The sequence below is a fragment of the Hemitrygon akajei genome, chromosome 5, assembly GCF_048418815.1.
Source record: "Hemitrygon akajei chromosome 5, sHemAka1.3, whole genome shotgun sequence".
NCBI classification, from domain to species: Eukaryota; Metazoa; Chordata; class Chondrichthyes; order Myliobatiformes; family Dasyatidae; genus Hemitrygon; species Hemitrygon akajei.
The window spans coordinates 90306239-90323313 of NC_133128.1; the positions used below are offsets into that span (position 1 = coordinate 90306239).

The 17075-nt window shown below is 42.5% G+C and overlaps 1 protein-coding gene across 7 annotated transcripts in view; it reads right to left on the reverse strand.

Moving 5' to 3' along the window:
- The window catches only part of dgkh (diacylglycerol kinase, eta), a 522439-nt gene that overhangs the window by 81908 nt on the left and 423456 nt on the right, over window positions 1–17075 (reverse strand). For all 7 annotated transcript variants that reach the window (XM_073046012.1, XM_073046011.1, XM_073046013.1 and 4 more), the window contains 2 exons: window positions 8279–8392; window positions 982–1116 (listed from right to left, as the gene is read on the reverse strand). In XM_073046012.1, coding sequence (XP_072902113.1) covers window positions 982–1116; window positions 8279–8392 — 249 coding nt within the window. The remainder of the gene's footprint in view (window positions 1–981; window positions 1117–8278; window positions 8393–17075) is intronic.

A 17075-nucleotide genomic window follows, 5' to 3' on the forward strand; every position in this document is an offset into this window, starting at 1 on the left:
AAGGTAAAAAGAGAAACTACCAATTAACTGAGTAATAAATTATGTTTTTGAATGAAATACAGAACAAGTTTGAATACTACTAATACCATTACAGTATCATAAAACTGTGTATTAACTCCTAATAGTTATCAACAGAGGAATTAATCCAGTGTATGCTGCCGTGTAATTTTCATTGACTGTAAATGAATAAATTCAGTGCAGACACCTAGTGCAGATAACGGACTGACTTCATAAAATGCTTTAGATGATTGCATCCTCCAAATCTTCATTTTCATTGTAACATTCAAGATGATTAATTTGTTGAAGTAGTGAAATTGTTTCAGTTTCACTTCTCACTGTTCCTGATATCTCCAAGCATGGATGCTTAAAACCGCGGAGAGCAAAACAGTTTTGAATTGTCTTACTGCTTATTTCTCACCAATTATCAATGACAAAAAACTCTGCTTTTTGAACACAGACACATGCAACTGACACACACAAAGTGCTGGTGGAACGCAGCAGGCCACGCAGCATCTATAGGGAGAAGCGCTGTCGATGTTTCGGGCCGAGACCCTTCGTCAGGACATGCAACCGACACTATTTTAAAACTGATTGCTCTAAGTGTATCTAATGGCCACGTAAGTGCACGTGTCTGACACTAATTTGAAATTGTTTGGCAACAGACACTTGCCCTAATAAGCAGAACAGTATCCCAAACAAACAGCTGTGCTGATTAACCAATGGTCCAATTAACCAGAATCCACTATATAGAAATCATATAAAATCGAAGCTGAAACATTTTCTTTGATAGGAATTGGATTGCCCTGAATGCATCACTCCAACTGTCAACAAGCTGTTGCCACAAATTTCACCTGAAAACTCCATGGGTAACATCACAAGTCAAATGACAGACTACAAAACACCTTCAATTCTGTATTCTGCAACGTATAACTAGATGCAAAATGATATCTAGTGATTCAGAATTTTATTTTGTATACTTACTCGGTCTCTTGTCAGCATCTGTGCTCTATTTTTGTGCACAATTTTGATAACTCCAGGTGGTTGGATCCACGCCTCTCCATCTACCTGTACTGGAACACCCTCATCTCCCAGAATGGTGATCTTCACAGACCGACACTGCAGAGGGTGAGGGCAATTTAAACAACTGGATAAGAACTTTAATCAAGCACAACAGCAACCACTATATAACATGTACTTATGAAGAGAAGAAGAACATAAAGAATAATCAGCTTTAATATTGGAGCTCATAAATCCTGATGAGAAAAAGGGTTATAGTCTTAGACTCACAGATGTTTTACAGATTAATTTTAAGTGAAGCCCACAAGAACGTTTTGTTTTTGTCAGGAGGGTGTAAAAATTAATCTTCCCCAGAAGAAGCTTAACGCTAAGATATTCTGGCTTCAAATTATATTTGAGGCATTCGACTACTACTCCCCTTTGGGAGAAAGACTGATTACAATAATTGAGCTTTGAAAAAAGAAACTGAAATTATTCAGTAGGCCAGGCAGCATCAGTGTCGAGTGAAAGAGTTCATGTTTCAAGTCAAAGACATTTACTATATTTTGTGATTGCTGACACTTGCAAGGAAAAGCAGTTAAATTCAGTGTGGCAGAGAACTAAAACCTACAATAACTATGAACGTCACAATGATGAATATTCTGGATGACTTGTGTATTTGGCTGGATCCTATTGCGATTAAAGTTCAGGGTTTCTGAACTTGAGGAACACTGAGAAGATTGAAAAGTCTCTGGAATATATAAGCCAGGGGATGTTTACAACACAGAGATAAGTGAGAAAAAAATCAACAAAAGAAAAACCGTATAAGGATTTCTGGAATAAGCTAATTGGACATAAGTGTTGAGTGTTAAAACTACTGCAATAATGTCAGATACAACCATAAGCATAATACTGCATAGATACAGGCCCTTGTCCATGCCACCTATTTGCCCCTGTACAGATCATATCCTTCTCAATCCCGTCCAGTCTATGCATCTACCCAAATGATTGTTTGCACCCAAGGGCAAGCAGCTGCCAATGGAAAACACTGTAAGAAAAGAAACATGGAATTCTGTAGTCAGAGGAATATTCAAGCACCCAGACAGATGCACTAGGAACTGCTGATAATGTGCCACCTCATAGGTAGCTTAATCAAATTGCCCGATGAAGAGGCAAAGAATTTAGAATAGAAAGCAGCCAGGTTATAATGAGGAACTCTCATGCAGTATAAGACAATGAGACCAAAAGATACAGGAGCAGAATTAGGCCATTTGGCCCATCGAGTCTGCTCTGCCATTTCATCATGGCTGATCCAGTTTTCCTCTCAGCCCCAGTCTCCTGTCTTCTCCTCCATATCCCTTCATGCCCTGACCAATCAAGAATTGATCAACCTCTGCCTTAAACATACATAAAGACTTCGCCTCCTCAGCTGCCTGTGACAATAAATTCCACAGATTCACCACTCTCTGGCTAAAGAAATTCCTTCTCATCTCCATTCTAAATGGACACCCCTCTACTTTGAGGCTGCGTCCTCTGGTGTTAGACATGCCTGTCATAGGAAACATCCTCTCCACATCCACTCTATCAAGGTCTTTCACCATTCGAGAGGTTTCAATTAGGTCAACTCTCATTCTTCTAATTTCCTAGAGCCATCAAATGCTCTTCACATAACAAGCTATTGAAACCTGCAATAATTTTCGTGAACCTGCTTTGAACCCTCTCCAGTTTCAGCATATCATTTCTAAGGGGCCCAAAACTGCCCACATTATTCCAAGTGACACCTCACCAGTGCTTTATAAAGTCTCAAAATTACATCCTTGCTCTTACATTCAGGTCCTCTTGAAATGAATGCTAACATTGCATTTGCCTTCCTCACCACAGACTCAACCTGCAAATTAACCTTTAGGGAATCCTGCACAAGGACTCCCAAGTCCCTTTGCACATCAGTATTTTGTATTTTCTCTCCATTTAGAAAATAGTCAACCCTTTCATTTCTTCTACCAAAGTGCATGACCAAATCCTTCCCGACACTGTATTCCATCTGTCACTTCTTTGTCCATTCTCCTAATCTGTCTAAGTCCTTTTGTGGCCTCTCTACTTCCTCAACACTACCTGTCACTTCACCTAGCTTTGTATCAACTGCAAACTTTACAGCAAAGCCATCAATTCCATCATCCAAATCATTGACGTATTGTTACGAAGGATGAACAGTTCTGATGGGCAGAAGGGTGCAAGGTTGCCCATGTCCCCCTCCCCTGGGAGAATTACAAACCGTTACTGTTGCCAGGCTGCTAATGAGAGAGAAAGAGATGGAATAAAACATACTGGGACTGGAACATTTGCTTCAGACAAGGGCAAGATAACACCGGGGGGAGAGAGACCATATTATGACTCCTGTAAGACTTACGGCTCTGGAGAGGGCTGTTTACTTGGTACTATTCTGTTCATTAAAACTCCTCAGTGGACAGCCGGAGTGGGCTGGTTTGATGGGCTAAGCCATTCAAAATTGATTGACACCTGAGACCCCGTGAGTAGGGATAAAAGTGAGGTCTGGGGAGACACCCCTCAGACGCACCAAGAGACACACTAGTGAGCACTGTTTAAGTGTTGGAACCCACGAGAAAAGTGTGGGGCATCGGAGACCGAACGAAGGATCGGTCAATTTTAACTCACAGTGTTTATAGCGAGGCCGGTGGGGGCTTGTGTGTGTGTCCACCCTTGCCTGGGTGACGAGTCCACCATAGAAGAACGGTCTAGCTAAAGGACAGAGGAGTCATACCTGAATGGCCACAACAACATATCGACGGATCAAGAAAGTAAAGGAAGGTTTGAATGACTGTAGCTGTCACTGTTTGCTCGCCCTTTCTCTCTCTCTCTCTCTCTCCCTCCCTCCAACGGTTACAACAAAAGAACCAACAACTACCTCCGCTGACATGAACTGAACTGAACCTTATACTTTCCCATGATAATTCCTTATCCCCTAGACAACGATAGAGCTTGTTTATTATTGATTATTATTATACCCACACTTTTAGGTTTAGTATTGCTAACGTGTATTATCTGTATATTTGCATTGTTGATATTGATTTGTATATTTTACTAATAAACACTGTTTTGAAAATAGTATCAGACTCCAACGGACACTTCTATCTTTGCTGGTAAGACACCCAGTTACGGGGTACGTAACAGTATAATGTAAAAAGAATGTCCCAACACAGACCCCTGTGGAACACCACTAGTCACTGGCAGCCAACCAGAAAAAGCCCCCTTTATTCCCACTTTTCGCCTCCTCACAATCAGCTACTGCTATTTCCCTGCTAGAATCTTTCCTGTAATACCATGGGCTCATAGCTTGTTAAGCAGCCTCAAGTGTGGGACCTTGTCAAGGGCCTTCTAAAAATCCAAGTACATGACATCCACCAATTCTCCTTCGACTATCCTGCTTGTTATTTCTTCAAAGAATTCCAACACATTTGCCAGGCAAGATTTTCTCTCGAGGAAACCATGCTGTCTATGGAGTATTTTATCATGTACCTCCAAGTACCCTAAAACCACATTCTTAATAATCACCTCCAACATTTTCCCAATTACTGAAGTCAGGCTATCTGGCCTATAATTTCCTTTCTTCAGCCTCTCTCCCTTCCTGAACAGTGGAGTGACATTTGCAATGTTTCAATCTTCTAGAAGCATTCCAGAATGTAGTAATTCTTGAAAGATCATTACTAATGCCTCCACAATCTCTTCAGCCACCACTTTCAGAACCCTGTGGTGTACACCAACTGGTCCAGGTGATTAATCTACCTTCAGAATTTTCAGTTTCCCAAGAGCCTTCTCTCAAGTAATGGTGACTTCATACATTTCATGAGCCCTGACACATGGAACTTCAACAATACTGCCTTCCACAGTGAAAATTGATCCAGTTCAACTGCCATTCCGTTGTGATTATTTATTTAGCAATACAGCCCTTCTGGTCCTTTGACCTCACCGACCCCACAACCCCGATGAACCCTAACCTAGTCACGGGACAATCTACAATGACCAATTAACCTACCCGGTACACCTTTAGGCAATGGGAGAAAACTGGAGCAGCTGGGGAAAACGCACACATTATTCATGTTACACAAACCCACACATTATGCACATTACACAAACCCACACATTATGCACATTACACAAACCCACACATTATGCACACCCACACATCATGGAGGCTCTTTACAGAATGACATTAGAATTGAACTCCAGAACACCCCGAGCTGTTATAGTGTCGTGCTAACCACTACACTACTGTAGAGTAGTGGGGCTGAATTGTGTGTGTGTGTGTGTGTGCGTGCGTGCGTGCGTGCGTGTGTGTGTACTATAAGCCATAATTCATGTTTATCTTAAAGAGAAATGCATTGCTATGGGATTTAAATTGAGCCTGATTACATTTAAGGATCTACAGGGACTGATTTTACTATTACATTCAATGTCACGAGCTCAGCAGCAGATGAATTATAAACACCAAGCAATTAGGAGTGTGGAAAGGCTCAAACTACTTGAGTAATTCTGACTAGGAGAACCCTTGCTGAACAAGGATGGGATCAATGACTTGGAAAAAAAATGAACAAACACAGAAAGGACACAGTAAGAGCAAAATTAGAGACAGGAAATGTAGGAAGAGAATGGGTAAAAATAGACTGGACAAGTGGAATAAAATGAACAATGAATAGAGGGAAGGGTGGGGGTTCAGCATTCAAGACAAGTCAGGGAAATGATAATAGCGAAGCACAAATTTGGGAAAGTGTACAGATACTTTTCAGCAGTAGGGACTGGAAATCTGATTAGAATTGATGGGAAGATGAATGCTGCTAAATACAGAGTGATTCTGGATAAAAACATGCTAGCCTCTGCCAGTGAGTTTTAACTGGGATGGAAGCTCATCTTTCAGCAGGACAACGACCCAAAGCACACTGCCAGAGCAACCATGGAGTGGCTTCAAATGTAGAAAATTGATGTCCTTGAATGGCCCAGTCAGAGTCCCAACCTTAACCCGATCAAAGATCTCTGGCAAGATTACTGTCCACTGCCACTCCCCAATTAACCTGGCACAGCTTGAGCAACTTTGCTAGGAGGAATGGGCAAATTTTGCTCCATCACATAGTACAAAGCTAAGAGAAACTTATCCAAAAAGACTACTGGCTGTAATAGCTGCAAGAGGTGGTTCAGATAAATACTGAGAAAAGGAGGAATGAATACTTTTGAACGACTTATATTTCAGTTTTTGAATTTTTAATTTGTCATGCTTTACAATTTACAACTAAAAATTCTCAGTTAAATTCATCAAAATCCCTGGTTGTGATACTCATTTATGTGACGAAAGGATTTGGGGGCTGAATACTTTTACAAGGCACTATAACCTCAAACTGCCCTCTCGCAATCATTATGGCATAAAATTGACTGTAGTCAGCCTGGTTTCCTTAAGGGAAAATCTTGCCTAGCAAATCTTTTGGAATTCTTTGAAGAAATAACAAGTAGGATAGACAAAGGAGAATTGGTGGATGTTGTGTACTTGGATTTTCAGAAGGCCCTTGACAAGGTTCCACACACGAGGCTGGTTAACAAGGTACAAGCCCAAGAAACTGCAGGAAAGATTCTAGCATGGATAAAGCAGTGGCTAATTTGCAGGAGGCAAAGAGTGGGAATAAAGGGAGCCTTTTCTAGTTGACTGTCGGTGACTAGTGGTGTTCCACAGGGGTCTGCGTTGGGATCGCTTCTTTATGTATTATATGTCAATGACTTGGTTAACCCAATCGAATATTGAAAGGCATTGATAGAGTGGATGTGGAGAGGATGTTTCTTAAAGTGGGGGAGTCTAAGATCAGAGGAGACAGCCTCAGAATAGAGGGATGTCCTTTTAGAACAGAGATGATGAGGAATTTCTTTAGCCAGAGCATGGTGAGTCTGTAGAATATGTTGCCAGAGGTGGCTGCGGAGGTCAAGCCATTGGGTATATTTAAGACAGAGGTTGATAGATACATAATTAGTCAGGGCACGAAGGGGTATGGGGAGAAGGCCGGAATTGAGACTGAGAAAATAATGGATCAGCCATGATGAAATGGTGGAGCAGACTCGATGGGTCAAATGGTCTAATTCTGCTCCTATATTGTATGGTCTTATAGTCAAAGATAATGAAATGATCTTGTCAGTATTTGTAACAGCCATATAAATGTGTCCAAAGTGCTACATTTCCATTGTATAAAGCAAGTGGAACAATTCATCTTACAAAAAGGATCCAGTGCTTTCCCAGTGTATCCGATGAATGAACTCTTCTTGGGCTTCCAGCTGGGTACAAGTATCAATTATAACCGATGTTTCGATGACAAACTCTGCAATGATGAAGATGACAGAGTTTGTCATTGAAACTTTGGTTATAATTGATACCTGCACCCAGCTGGAAGCCACAGAAGAGTTTATAAATTCATCATACATATTAGATCAAACTGGAAGAGACATTTACGATATGTTTAACTTGAAGTTTAAAGGAACGAAAGATTGTTGGGTGGACCATTTCTATGTGTCAAGCTACTTTCTAGGTAAATTTACAGATACAAATAAGGAATAGGGGTGGATAGGATGTCCAGGGAGGGTTAGCACCTGTAGTGAAGGAGCTTGTCATGTTTATCCTGGGGAAGCTCACTCACCTTTGGCCCCTACCAGACACTCAGCTCCCACCTGTGGCTCCAAGTAGCTGTTTTCATGCAACAGCGGTCACACCCAGGTACACTGCTTCGACAGGCAAGCTAAACCAGGTGAGGTAGCTGGTGGCCTCATACCCTGGTGAGATAGGGCCATGCCTGTCCTAGAATGCGAATGAGATCGACAGTGAGACACAACGGCCAGGAAGGTGTTAACGTTCCATGGAGTGCAAAGGGCATGACAAGGCACAGAAGATGTCATGTAATCTGTGATGCTTGTTTGTACCACTGGAGCCAGATTTCTGAAGTTGAGAGAGTGGAACTGCCCCAGCGCAATGGCTTTTCCACTTTAAGACTCTCCCGTACAGGTTTCCTGTCATCATCAGGTATGATGGACAACCACCACAATAAGGAATAAGAAAGAACCGAGGTCAATGTAAACTGGGCCGAGAGAACTGAACGAGAAGCCCATGTTTCCATAAATCCATGCAAAGGTTCTAAATATACAGTATTTACATCACTAAACAGCAGATAAATCATATTATTTGGAAATTATCAAACAACTATTTTGAAATACCCAGGCATCTTCAAACAAATGAACCTACCTGAGCTATTCTGTGATGTTGAAGTTTGATGACTCTTGATACTGCCATCTGCATACTTCCAAATACAGCAACAACTTCCAAGATCTTGTCATCAAATGAGGGAGCACCAAAAATCTAAAAAGATACAGAATTCACAACTCTGAGAAAGATGGAAGAGCTGGTAACCAAATACAAAAGTCATTACATATTTTACTGATAGAATAGCCTTTTGATTAAGAGTATAAGGTTACCAAGAAAAATTATTCTCCAATTTCAACAATACGTTGAGAATTTGTTCTTGGAGAGCAAGCCCAGTTTTGTAGTTCAAAGCTATTTATTGTCCGTTTGAGTGAAGCTCTGAATGTCAGGGTAAAGTCACTGGAACTATCCTTACACATCATCAGAGACTTAAAAAAAGGATGATGGTAAGGTTGACGGGGGAGCAAAAGAGAGTCTAAACTCTAAGATAAAAACAGGAATGGCTGGAGGCACTCAGCAGGTCAGGTAGCATTTGTGGAGAAAGAATCAAAGCTAATGCTTCAAGTCAATGACCTTTCAGAAAATGATTCTCTTCATAGATGCTGCTTGACTTGCACCATTTACTGTTTCCATTTCAGATATCTAGGATTTGCAGATGTATTCTTTTTTAGATTGCAGTCCTGCAGTTGTCAGTTATATATTAGTTTATCAGTAAAATAAATTTCCAGTGACAGATGTTTTTATGACAACATAATATTTCAAAGGGTAAATAATTCAAAAGTAACAGGACAAAAATGTCAAAAAAGATAACAATCTTAACATCATTATATATAGGAAGAAGAAAATAATGTCTGATAGTTTTATATGACTGAACAATGCAAGTGAAGTCTTTTATCTATGTTTCAAACTTATGTAGGTGTCAAATGAAGTGATAGACTCACCTAGTGAGGAAAGCAGGGAAAGTGATAGATTCCCCGCTGTCAGTTATCTTGAGCTTACAAATTCTGTTCAGTTTCCAGGAACAGACAGATAAATGCAGAGCTGTGTGCCATGAGCAAGAAGCTTTGGACACAGCCTCAGCAGCCTAGGCTCCAGCTCCCTGGTGCCCAAGGTGGAGAGAACCAGTGGTGAGCCCACAAGGAATGGAAAGAGACAGGAAATCAGGGAGGCAAAGAAGATTTATCTATGAGTTCAATGTGGAAAGTGGCAAGAATCTTGGTAGAAGACACGTTTTAAAGTTTTGAACTTCAAGATTGCTCTTCTGGAAGAGGACAGCGAGGCTTTGAGAAGAAGTGCGGCGGCGGCCATTTTCAAATTGCTTCTCAGATCGGAGTTCTGAGAGGCGGGACTGCGCAGGCGCGTGAAGGAGGCCTGGGAAGGAGGGAAGATATAAAAAGAACGCAGTCTTAAGCAGCGGGCAGCTTCGCTTGCGGGCAGCGGAGTGAGCCGGGAGCAGAGTGTAGGGCTTGGGCTCAGAGGGCTTAGGCGGAAGAGGGCACAGTAGGCTTATCTTTTAGTTCTCCTTGTTATTTTCAGTTATTCAGGAAGTATGAGTGTGAGGGCAGCTTGTTGTTCTCGGTGTCGGATGTGGGAGATCCTGGAGTCTCCGAGCCTCCCGGACGTCCACATCTGCGCCAGGTGCGCCGAACTGCAGCTCCTGAGGGACCGAGTTAGGGAACTGGAGCTGCAGCTCGATGACCTTCGCCTGGTCAGGGAGAGATAGGAGGTGATAGAGAGGAGTTATAGGCAGGTGGTTACTCCGGGGCCACGGGAGGCAGATAGGTGGGTCACGGTCAGGAAGGGGAAGGGGCAGGTACTAGAGAGTACCCCAGTGGCTGTACCCCTTGACAATAAGTACTCATGTTTGAGTACTGTTGGGGGGGACAGCCTACCTGGAGGAAGTGACAGTGGCCGGGCCTCCAGCACAGAGGGCGGCCCTGTAGCTCAGAAGGGTAGGGATAGAAGAAAGAGGACCATAGTAATAGGGGACTCGATAGTCAGGGGTTCAGACAGGCGGTTCTGTGGAGGTGATTGGGAGTCCCGGATGGTAGTTTGCCTCCCTGGTGCCAGGGTCCGGGACGTTTCTGATCGCGTCCAAGATATCCTGAAGTGGGAGGGTGAGGAGCCAGAGGTCGTGGTACATGTAGGTACCAATGACATAGGTAGGAAAGGGGAAGAGGTCCTGAAACGAGAGTATAGGGAGTTAGGAAGGCAGTTAAGAAGAAGGACTGCAAAAGTAGTAATCTCGGGATTACTGCCTGTGCCACGCGACAGTGAGAGTAGGAATGGAATTAGGTGGAGGATGAATGCATGGCTGAGGGATTGGAGCAGGGGACAGGGATTCAAGTTTCTGGATCATTGGGACCTCTTCTGGGGCAGGCGTGACCTGTTCAAGAAGGACGGGTTACACTTGAATCCTGGGGGGACCAATATCCTAGCGGGGAGGTTTGCTAGGGCTACAGGGCAGACTTTAAACTAGTAAGATGGGGGGGGCGGAAATCAATTTGAGGAAACTATGGGAGAGGAGGTTAGTTCACCAGTAGAGCAAGTAAGTAGACAGCGTGTGAGGGAGGAAAGGCAGGTGATGGAGAAGGGATGCGCTCAGCCCGAAGATGTAGGGGAGAAGAAAAGGATAATAAATTTGAATGCATTGCTAGGGATGAAAAGAGAGGAGGAGGTGGAGAGTATCTTAAATGTATCTATTTTAATGCTAGGAGCATTGTAAGAAAGGTGGATGAGCTTAAAGCGTGGATTGATACCTGAATTATGATGTTGTAGCTATTAGTGAAACATGGTTGCAGGAAGGGTGTGATTGGCAACTAAATATTCCTGGATTTAGTTGCTTCAGGTGTGATAGAGTAGGAGGGGCCAGAGGAGGAGGTGTTGCATTGCTTGTCCGAGAAAATCTTATGGCGGTGCTTTGGAAGGATAGATTAGAGAGCTCCTCTAGGGAGGCTGTTTGGGTGGAATTGAGGAATGGGAAAGGTGTAGTAACACTGATAGGAGTGTATTATAGGCCACCTAATGGGGAGCGTGAGTTGGAAGAGCAAATGTGTAAGGAGATAGCAGATATTTGTAGTAAACACAAGGTGGTGATTGTGGGAGATTTTAATTTTCCACACATAGATTGGGAAGCTCATTCTGTCAAAGGGCTGGATGGTTTAGAGTTTGTGAAATGTGTGCAGGATAGTTTTTTGCAACAATACATAGAAGTACCGACTAGAGATGGGGCAGTGTTGGATCTCCTGTTAGGGAATGCGATAGGTCAGCTGACAGATGTATGTGTTGGGGAGCACTTCGGGTCCAGTGATCACAATAACATTAGCTTCAATATAATTATGGAGAAGGACAGGACTGGACCTAGAGTTGAGATTTTTGATTGGAGAAAGGCTAACTTTGAGGAGATGCGCAGGGATTTAGAGAGAGTGGATTGGGTCAAGTTGTTTTATGGGAAGGATGTAATAGAGAAATGGAGGTCATTTAATGGTGAAATTATGAGGGTACAGAATCTTTATGTTCCTGTTCGGTTGAAAGGAAAGGTTAAAGGTTTGAAAGCGCCATGGTTTTCAAGGGATATTAGAAACTTGGTTCGAAAAAAGAGGGATGTCTACAATAGATATAGGCAGCATGGAGTAAAGGAATTGCTCGAGGAATATAAAGAATGTAAAAGGAAACTTAAGAAAGAGATTAGAAAAGCTAAAAGAAGTTACGAGTTTGGTTTGGCAAATAAAGTGGAAGTAAATCCGAAAGGCTTCTACAGTTATATTAAAAGCAAGAGGATAGTGAGGGATAAAATTGGTCCCTTAGAGAATCAGGGTGGTCAGCTATGTGTGGAGCCGAGGGAGATGGGAGAGATTTTGAACGATTTCTTCTCTTCGGTATTCACTAAGGAGAAGGATATTGAATGGTGTAAGGTGTGGGAAACAAGTAAGGAAGTTATGGAACCTATGACAATTAAAGAGGTGGAAGTACTGGCACTTTTAAGAAATTTAAAAGTGGATAAATCTCCGGATCCTGACCGGATATTCCCCAGGACCTTGAGGGAAGTTTGTGTAGAGATAGCAGGAGCTCTGACGGAGATCTTTCAGATGTCATTAGAAACGGGGATTGTGCCGGAGGATTGGCGTATTGCTCATGTGGTTCCATTGTTTAAAAAGGGTTCTAGAAGTAAGCCTGGCAATTATAGACCTGTCAGTTTGACATCAGTGGTGGGTAAATTAATGGAAAGGATTCTTAGAGATAGTATTTATAATTATCTGGATAGACAGGATCCGATTAGGAGTAGCCAGCATGGATTTGTGCATGGAAGGTCATGTTTGACAAATCTTATTGAATTTTTTGAAGTAGTTACGAGGAATGTTGATGAGGGTAAGGCAGTGGATGTAGTCTATATGGACTTCAGCAAGGCCTTTGACAAAGTTCCACATGGAAGGTTAGTTAAGAAGGTTCAGTCGTTAGGTATTAATGCTGGAGTAATAAAATGGATTCAACAGTGGCTAGATGGGAGATGCCAGAGAGTAGTGGTGGATAATTGTTTATCGGGATGGAGGCCGGTGACTAGCGGGGTGCCTCAGAGATCTGTTTTGGGCCCAATGTTGTTTGTAATATACATAAATGATCTGGATGATGGGGTGGTAAATTGGATTAGTAAGTATGCTGATGATACTAAGGTAGGAGGTGTTGTGGATAATGAGGTGGGTTTTCAAAGCTTGCAGGGAAATTTATGCTGGTTAGAAGAATGGGCTGAACGTTGGCAGATGGAGTTTAATGCTGAGAAGTGTGAGGTTCTACATTTTGGCAGGAATAATCCAAATAGAACATACAGGGTAAATGGTAGGGCATTGAGGAATGCAGTGGAACAGAGAGATCTAGGAATAACAGTGCATAGTTCCCTGAAGGTGGAGTCTCATGTAAATAGGGTGGTGAAGAAGGCTTTTGGAACGCTGGCCTTTATAAATCAGAGCATTGAGTACAGAAGTTGGGATGTAATGTTAAAATTGTACAAGGCATTGGTAAGGCCAAATTTGGAATATTGTGTACAGTTCTGGTCACCGAATTATAGGAAAGATATCAATAAATTAGAGAGAGTGCAGAGACGATTTACTAGGATGTTACCTGGGTTTCAGCACTTAAGTTACAGAGAAAGGTTGAACAAGTTAGGTCTCTATTCATTGGAGCGTAGAAGGTTGAGGGGGGATTTGATCGAGGTATTTAAAATGTTGAGAGGGATAGATAGAGTTGACGTGAATAGGCTGTTTCCATTGAGAGTAGGGGAGATTCAAACGAGAGGACATGATTTGAGAGTTAGGGGGCAAAAGTTTAAGGGAAACACGAGGGGGTATTTCTTTACTCAGAGAGTGATAGCTGTGTGGAATGAGCTTCCTGTAGAAGTAGTAGAGGCCAGTTCAGTTGTGTCATTTAAGGTAAAATTGGATAGGTATATGGACAGGAAAGGAGTGGAGGGTTATGGGCTGAGTGCGGGTAGGTGGGACTATGTGAGATTAAGAGTTCAGCACGGACTAGGAGGGCCGGAATGGCCTGTTTCTGTGCTGTGATTGTTACATGCTTATATGGTAAGATTCAAGATTGTTTACTGTTATTTCCAATAAAGGAGAACAAAATAATTGTTACTCTGGATCTGATGCAGCACAAAAACAAAACACAGTAAGATAAAGAACATAATTAAAAACACAATAAATATTAAGACATAAAATAGCTTTCATACATAGACTGATTATATGTACATGAAGTGACGCTAGGTACAGGAGCATCTGTACATAAGATGACTCTGACGGGAAATTATAAAGTAGTGGTGGTGGGGTGGATTATTGGTGAAGGTGTTGATCAGCCTTTCAACTTGGGGAAGGTAACTGGTTTTCAGTCTAGTGGTCTGGCATGGATGCTATGTAGTTTCTTCCCTGATGGGACAGGGACAAACAGTCCATGAGCAGGGTGGTGGTGTCCTTCATGCTATCACTGGCTTCTTTCTGGTACTTTTCTGTATATATGTCCTTGATGGTGGGAAAACTGGTGCCGCTGATATGTAGGGCAGTTTTGACTACCAATTGTAGAGCAATCCTGTCTGTCACAGTGCAGTTTCTATACCATGCAGTGATGTTAGGATGCTCTCTACTGTGCAACTGTAGAAGGCTGTGTGTATAGATGTGCATGGTCCAGCTCCATTCAGCCTCAGAAAATAGAGGTATCGGTGAACTTTTTTCATTGTCTAGGATGTGTTCTGGAACCAAGAGAGGTTTTGCAAGATGTACACTCCCAAGAGTTTGAAACTACTCGTAGTTTTCACTGCTGTGCCAGTGATGTAAAGAGGGGTGTGAGTGCTTTGTGTTCTCCTGAAGTCAATAATCATTTGCTTTGTCTTGCTGACATTGAGGAAGAGATTACTTGACTGGCTTCAGGCCTTGGGCTCCTCCACATCCTCTCTGTAGGCCCCCTCATCGTTGTTGGTGATGAGCCCCACAACTGTCATGTCATTGGTGAACTTGACAGCATGATTATTTGACTGTTTGGCCGTGCAGCATTGTGTGAGCAGAGTGTACTGGCAGGGATGACAGCAGAGCAGAGGGGGTTAAAGTTTCTGGGAATAGTTCACAAGGTGCAGGATAGATATGTCCCACAGAAGAAAAAGTTCTCAAATGGCAGGAGTAGGCAACCATGATTGACAAGCACTGCATAAAAGCCAAGGAAAGGGCATATAAGGTAGCAAAAGAGAGTGGAATGCTGGATGATTGGGAAGCTTTTAAAATCCAACAAAAGGCAACTAAAAAAGCTATAAGGGAAAAGATGAACTATGAGGGCAGACTAGCCAATAATATAAAGCAGGATACCAAAAGTTTTTTCAGTTATATAAAGAGGGAGGTGAGAGTTGATATTGGACCACTGGAAAATGATGCTGCTGAGGTAGTAATGGGGGGGATAAAGAAATGGCAGATGAACTTAATGGATACTTAGCATTGTCTTCACTGTGGAAGGCACAAGTGATATGCCAGAGGTCTGTGAGTGTCAGGGAGCAGGAGTGAGTGCCATTGCTATCACAAAGGAAAAAGTGCTAAAAAACTCAAAGGTCTTAAGGTGGATATGTCACCTGGACCAGATACCTACATCCCAGAGTCCTGAGAGAGGTTGCTGAAGAGGTATCAGATGCTTTGGGCATGATCTTTCAAGAATCACTTGATTCTGGCATGGTCCTGGAGGACTGGAAGATTGGAAATGTCATTCCACTCTTTGAGAAGGGAGGAATGCAAAAGAAAGGAAATTATAGGCCAATTAGTCTAACCTCAATGACTGGGAAAGTGTTGGAGTCTATTATTAAGGATGAGGTTTCAGAGTACTTGGAGACTAATGATAAAATAATTCAAGGTCAGCATGGTTTCTGTCTTGTCATGTCTTGCCTGACAAATCTGAGAGTTCGTCGAGGAAGTAGCAAGCAGGGTGGACAAAAGAGAGGAAGTGGACGTCATTTACTTGTATTCTCAGAAGGCATTTGATAAGGTGCCACACATGAGTCAAAGTCAGCAGGGTCTTCAGAGTCCTCATACAAGGTTCCCAGAAAGTTAATTCACAGATTGAGTCTGTGGTAAAGAAGGTAAATGCAATGTTGGAACTTATTTCAAAAAGAGTAGAATATAAAAACAAGGAGATAATGCTGAAGTTTTATATAACACTAGTCAGGCCGCATTTGCAGTATTTTCAACAGGTTTGGGCACCATAACTCAGAAAGAATGTACTATCATTGAAGAGAGTCCAGAGGAGGTTCACGAAGATGATTCTGGGAATGAAGGGGTGCTTGGCAGCTTTGGGCCTGTACTCACAGGAACTTAGAAGAATGAGTGGGGATCTCATTGAAACCTACTGAATATTGAAAGAACTAATACTGTGGATGTGGAGAGGATGTTTCCTCTAGTGGGGGTATCCAGAACTAGAGGGCACAGCCTCAAAATTGAGGGGCTAGAACAGAAGTAAGGTGTAATTTTTTTAGTCAGAGAGCAGTGAATCTGTGGAATGCTCTGCCACAGACTGCAATGGAGGCCAATTCTGTGGGCATATTTAAAACGGAAGTTGATAGTTTCCTGATTGGTCAGGGCATCAAAGAATATGGCGAGAAGGCAGGTGTATGGGGTTGAATGGGATCTGGGATCAGCCATGATGGAATGGCGGAGGACAGACTAGATGGGCTGAATGGCCTAATTCTGTTCCTATGTCTTATGGTCTTATGATGATGGGGAGAGAGGAGCAATTCTGCATCCTGACTAACTAAGGTCTGTTGGTTAGGAAGTCCAACATCTCTTCACTGACAATCAACACTGGTGCACTTAGCTCACTACTCTACTCTCTCTATACCTATATTTGTGTGGATAGGCACAGTTCAAACACCATCTATAAATGTGCTGACAACACAACTATAGTTGTCAGAATATCAGATGGTGATGAGGAGGCATACAGGAGCGAGACAGATCAGCTGGTTGAGTGGTGTTACAACAATCTTACACTTAACATCAGTAAGACCAAGGAACTGATTGTGGACTTCAGGAGGGGAAGTAGAGGGAACACACAGCAGTACTCATCAAGGGATTAGAAGTGGAAAAGGTGAGTAGTTTCAAGTTCCTGTGTGTTAACATCTCTGAGGATCTATCCTGGGCCCAACATATTGATGCAATTATAGCAGCACAACAGCGGCTATATTTCGTTCAGTTTGAGGAGAATTGGTAAGTCACCAAAGACACTTGAAAATTTCTACAGATGTACCATGGAGAGCATCACCTTCAGGTATGGAGGAGATACTGTACAGGTTCAGAAAAAGCTGCAGGAAGTTGGAAACTCA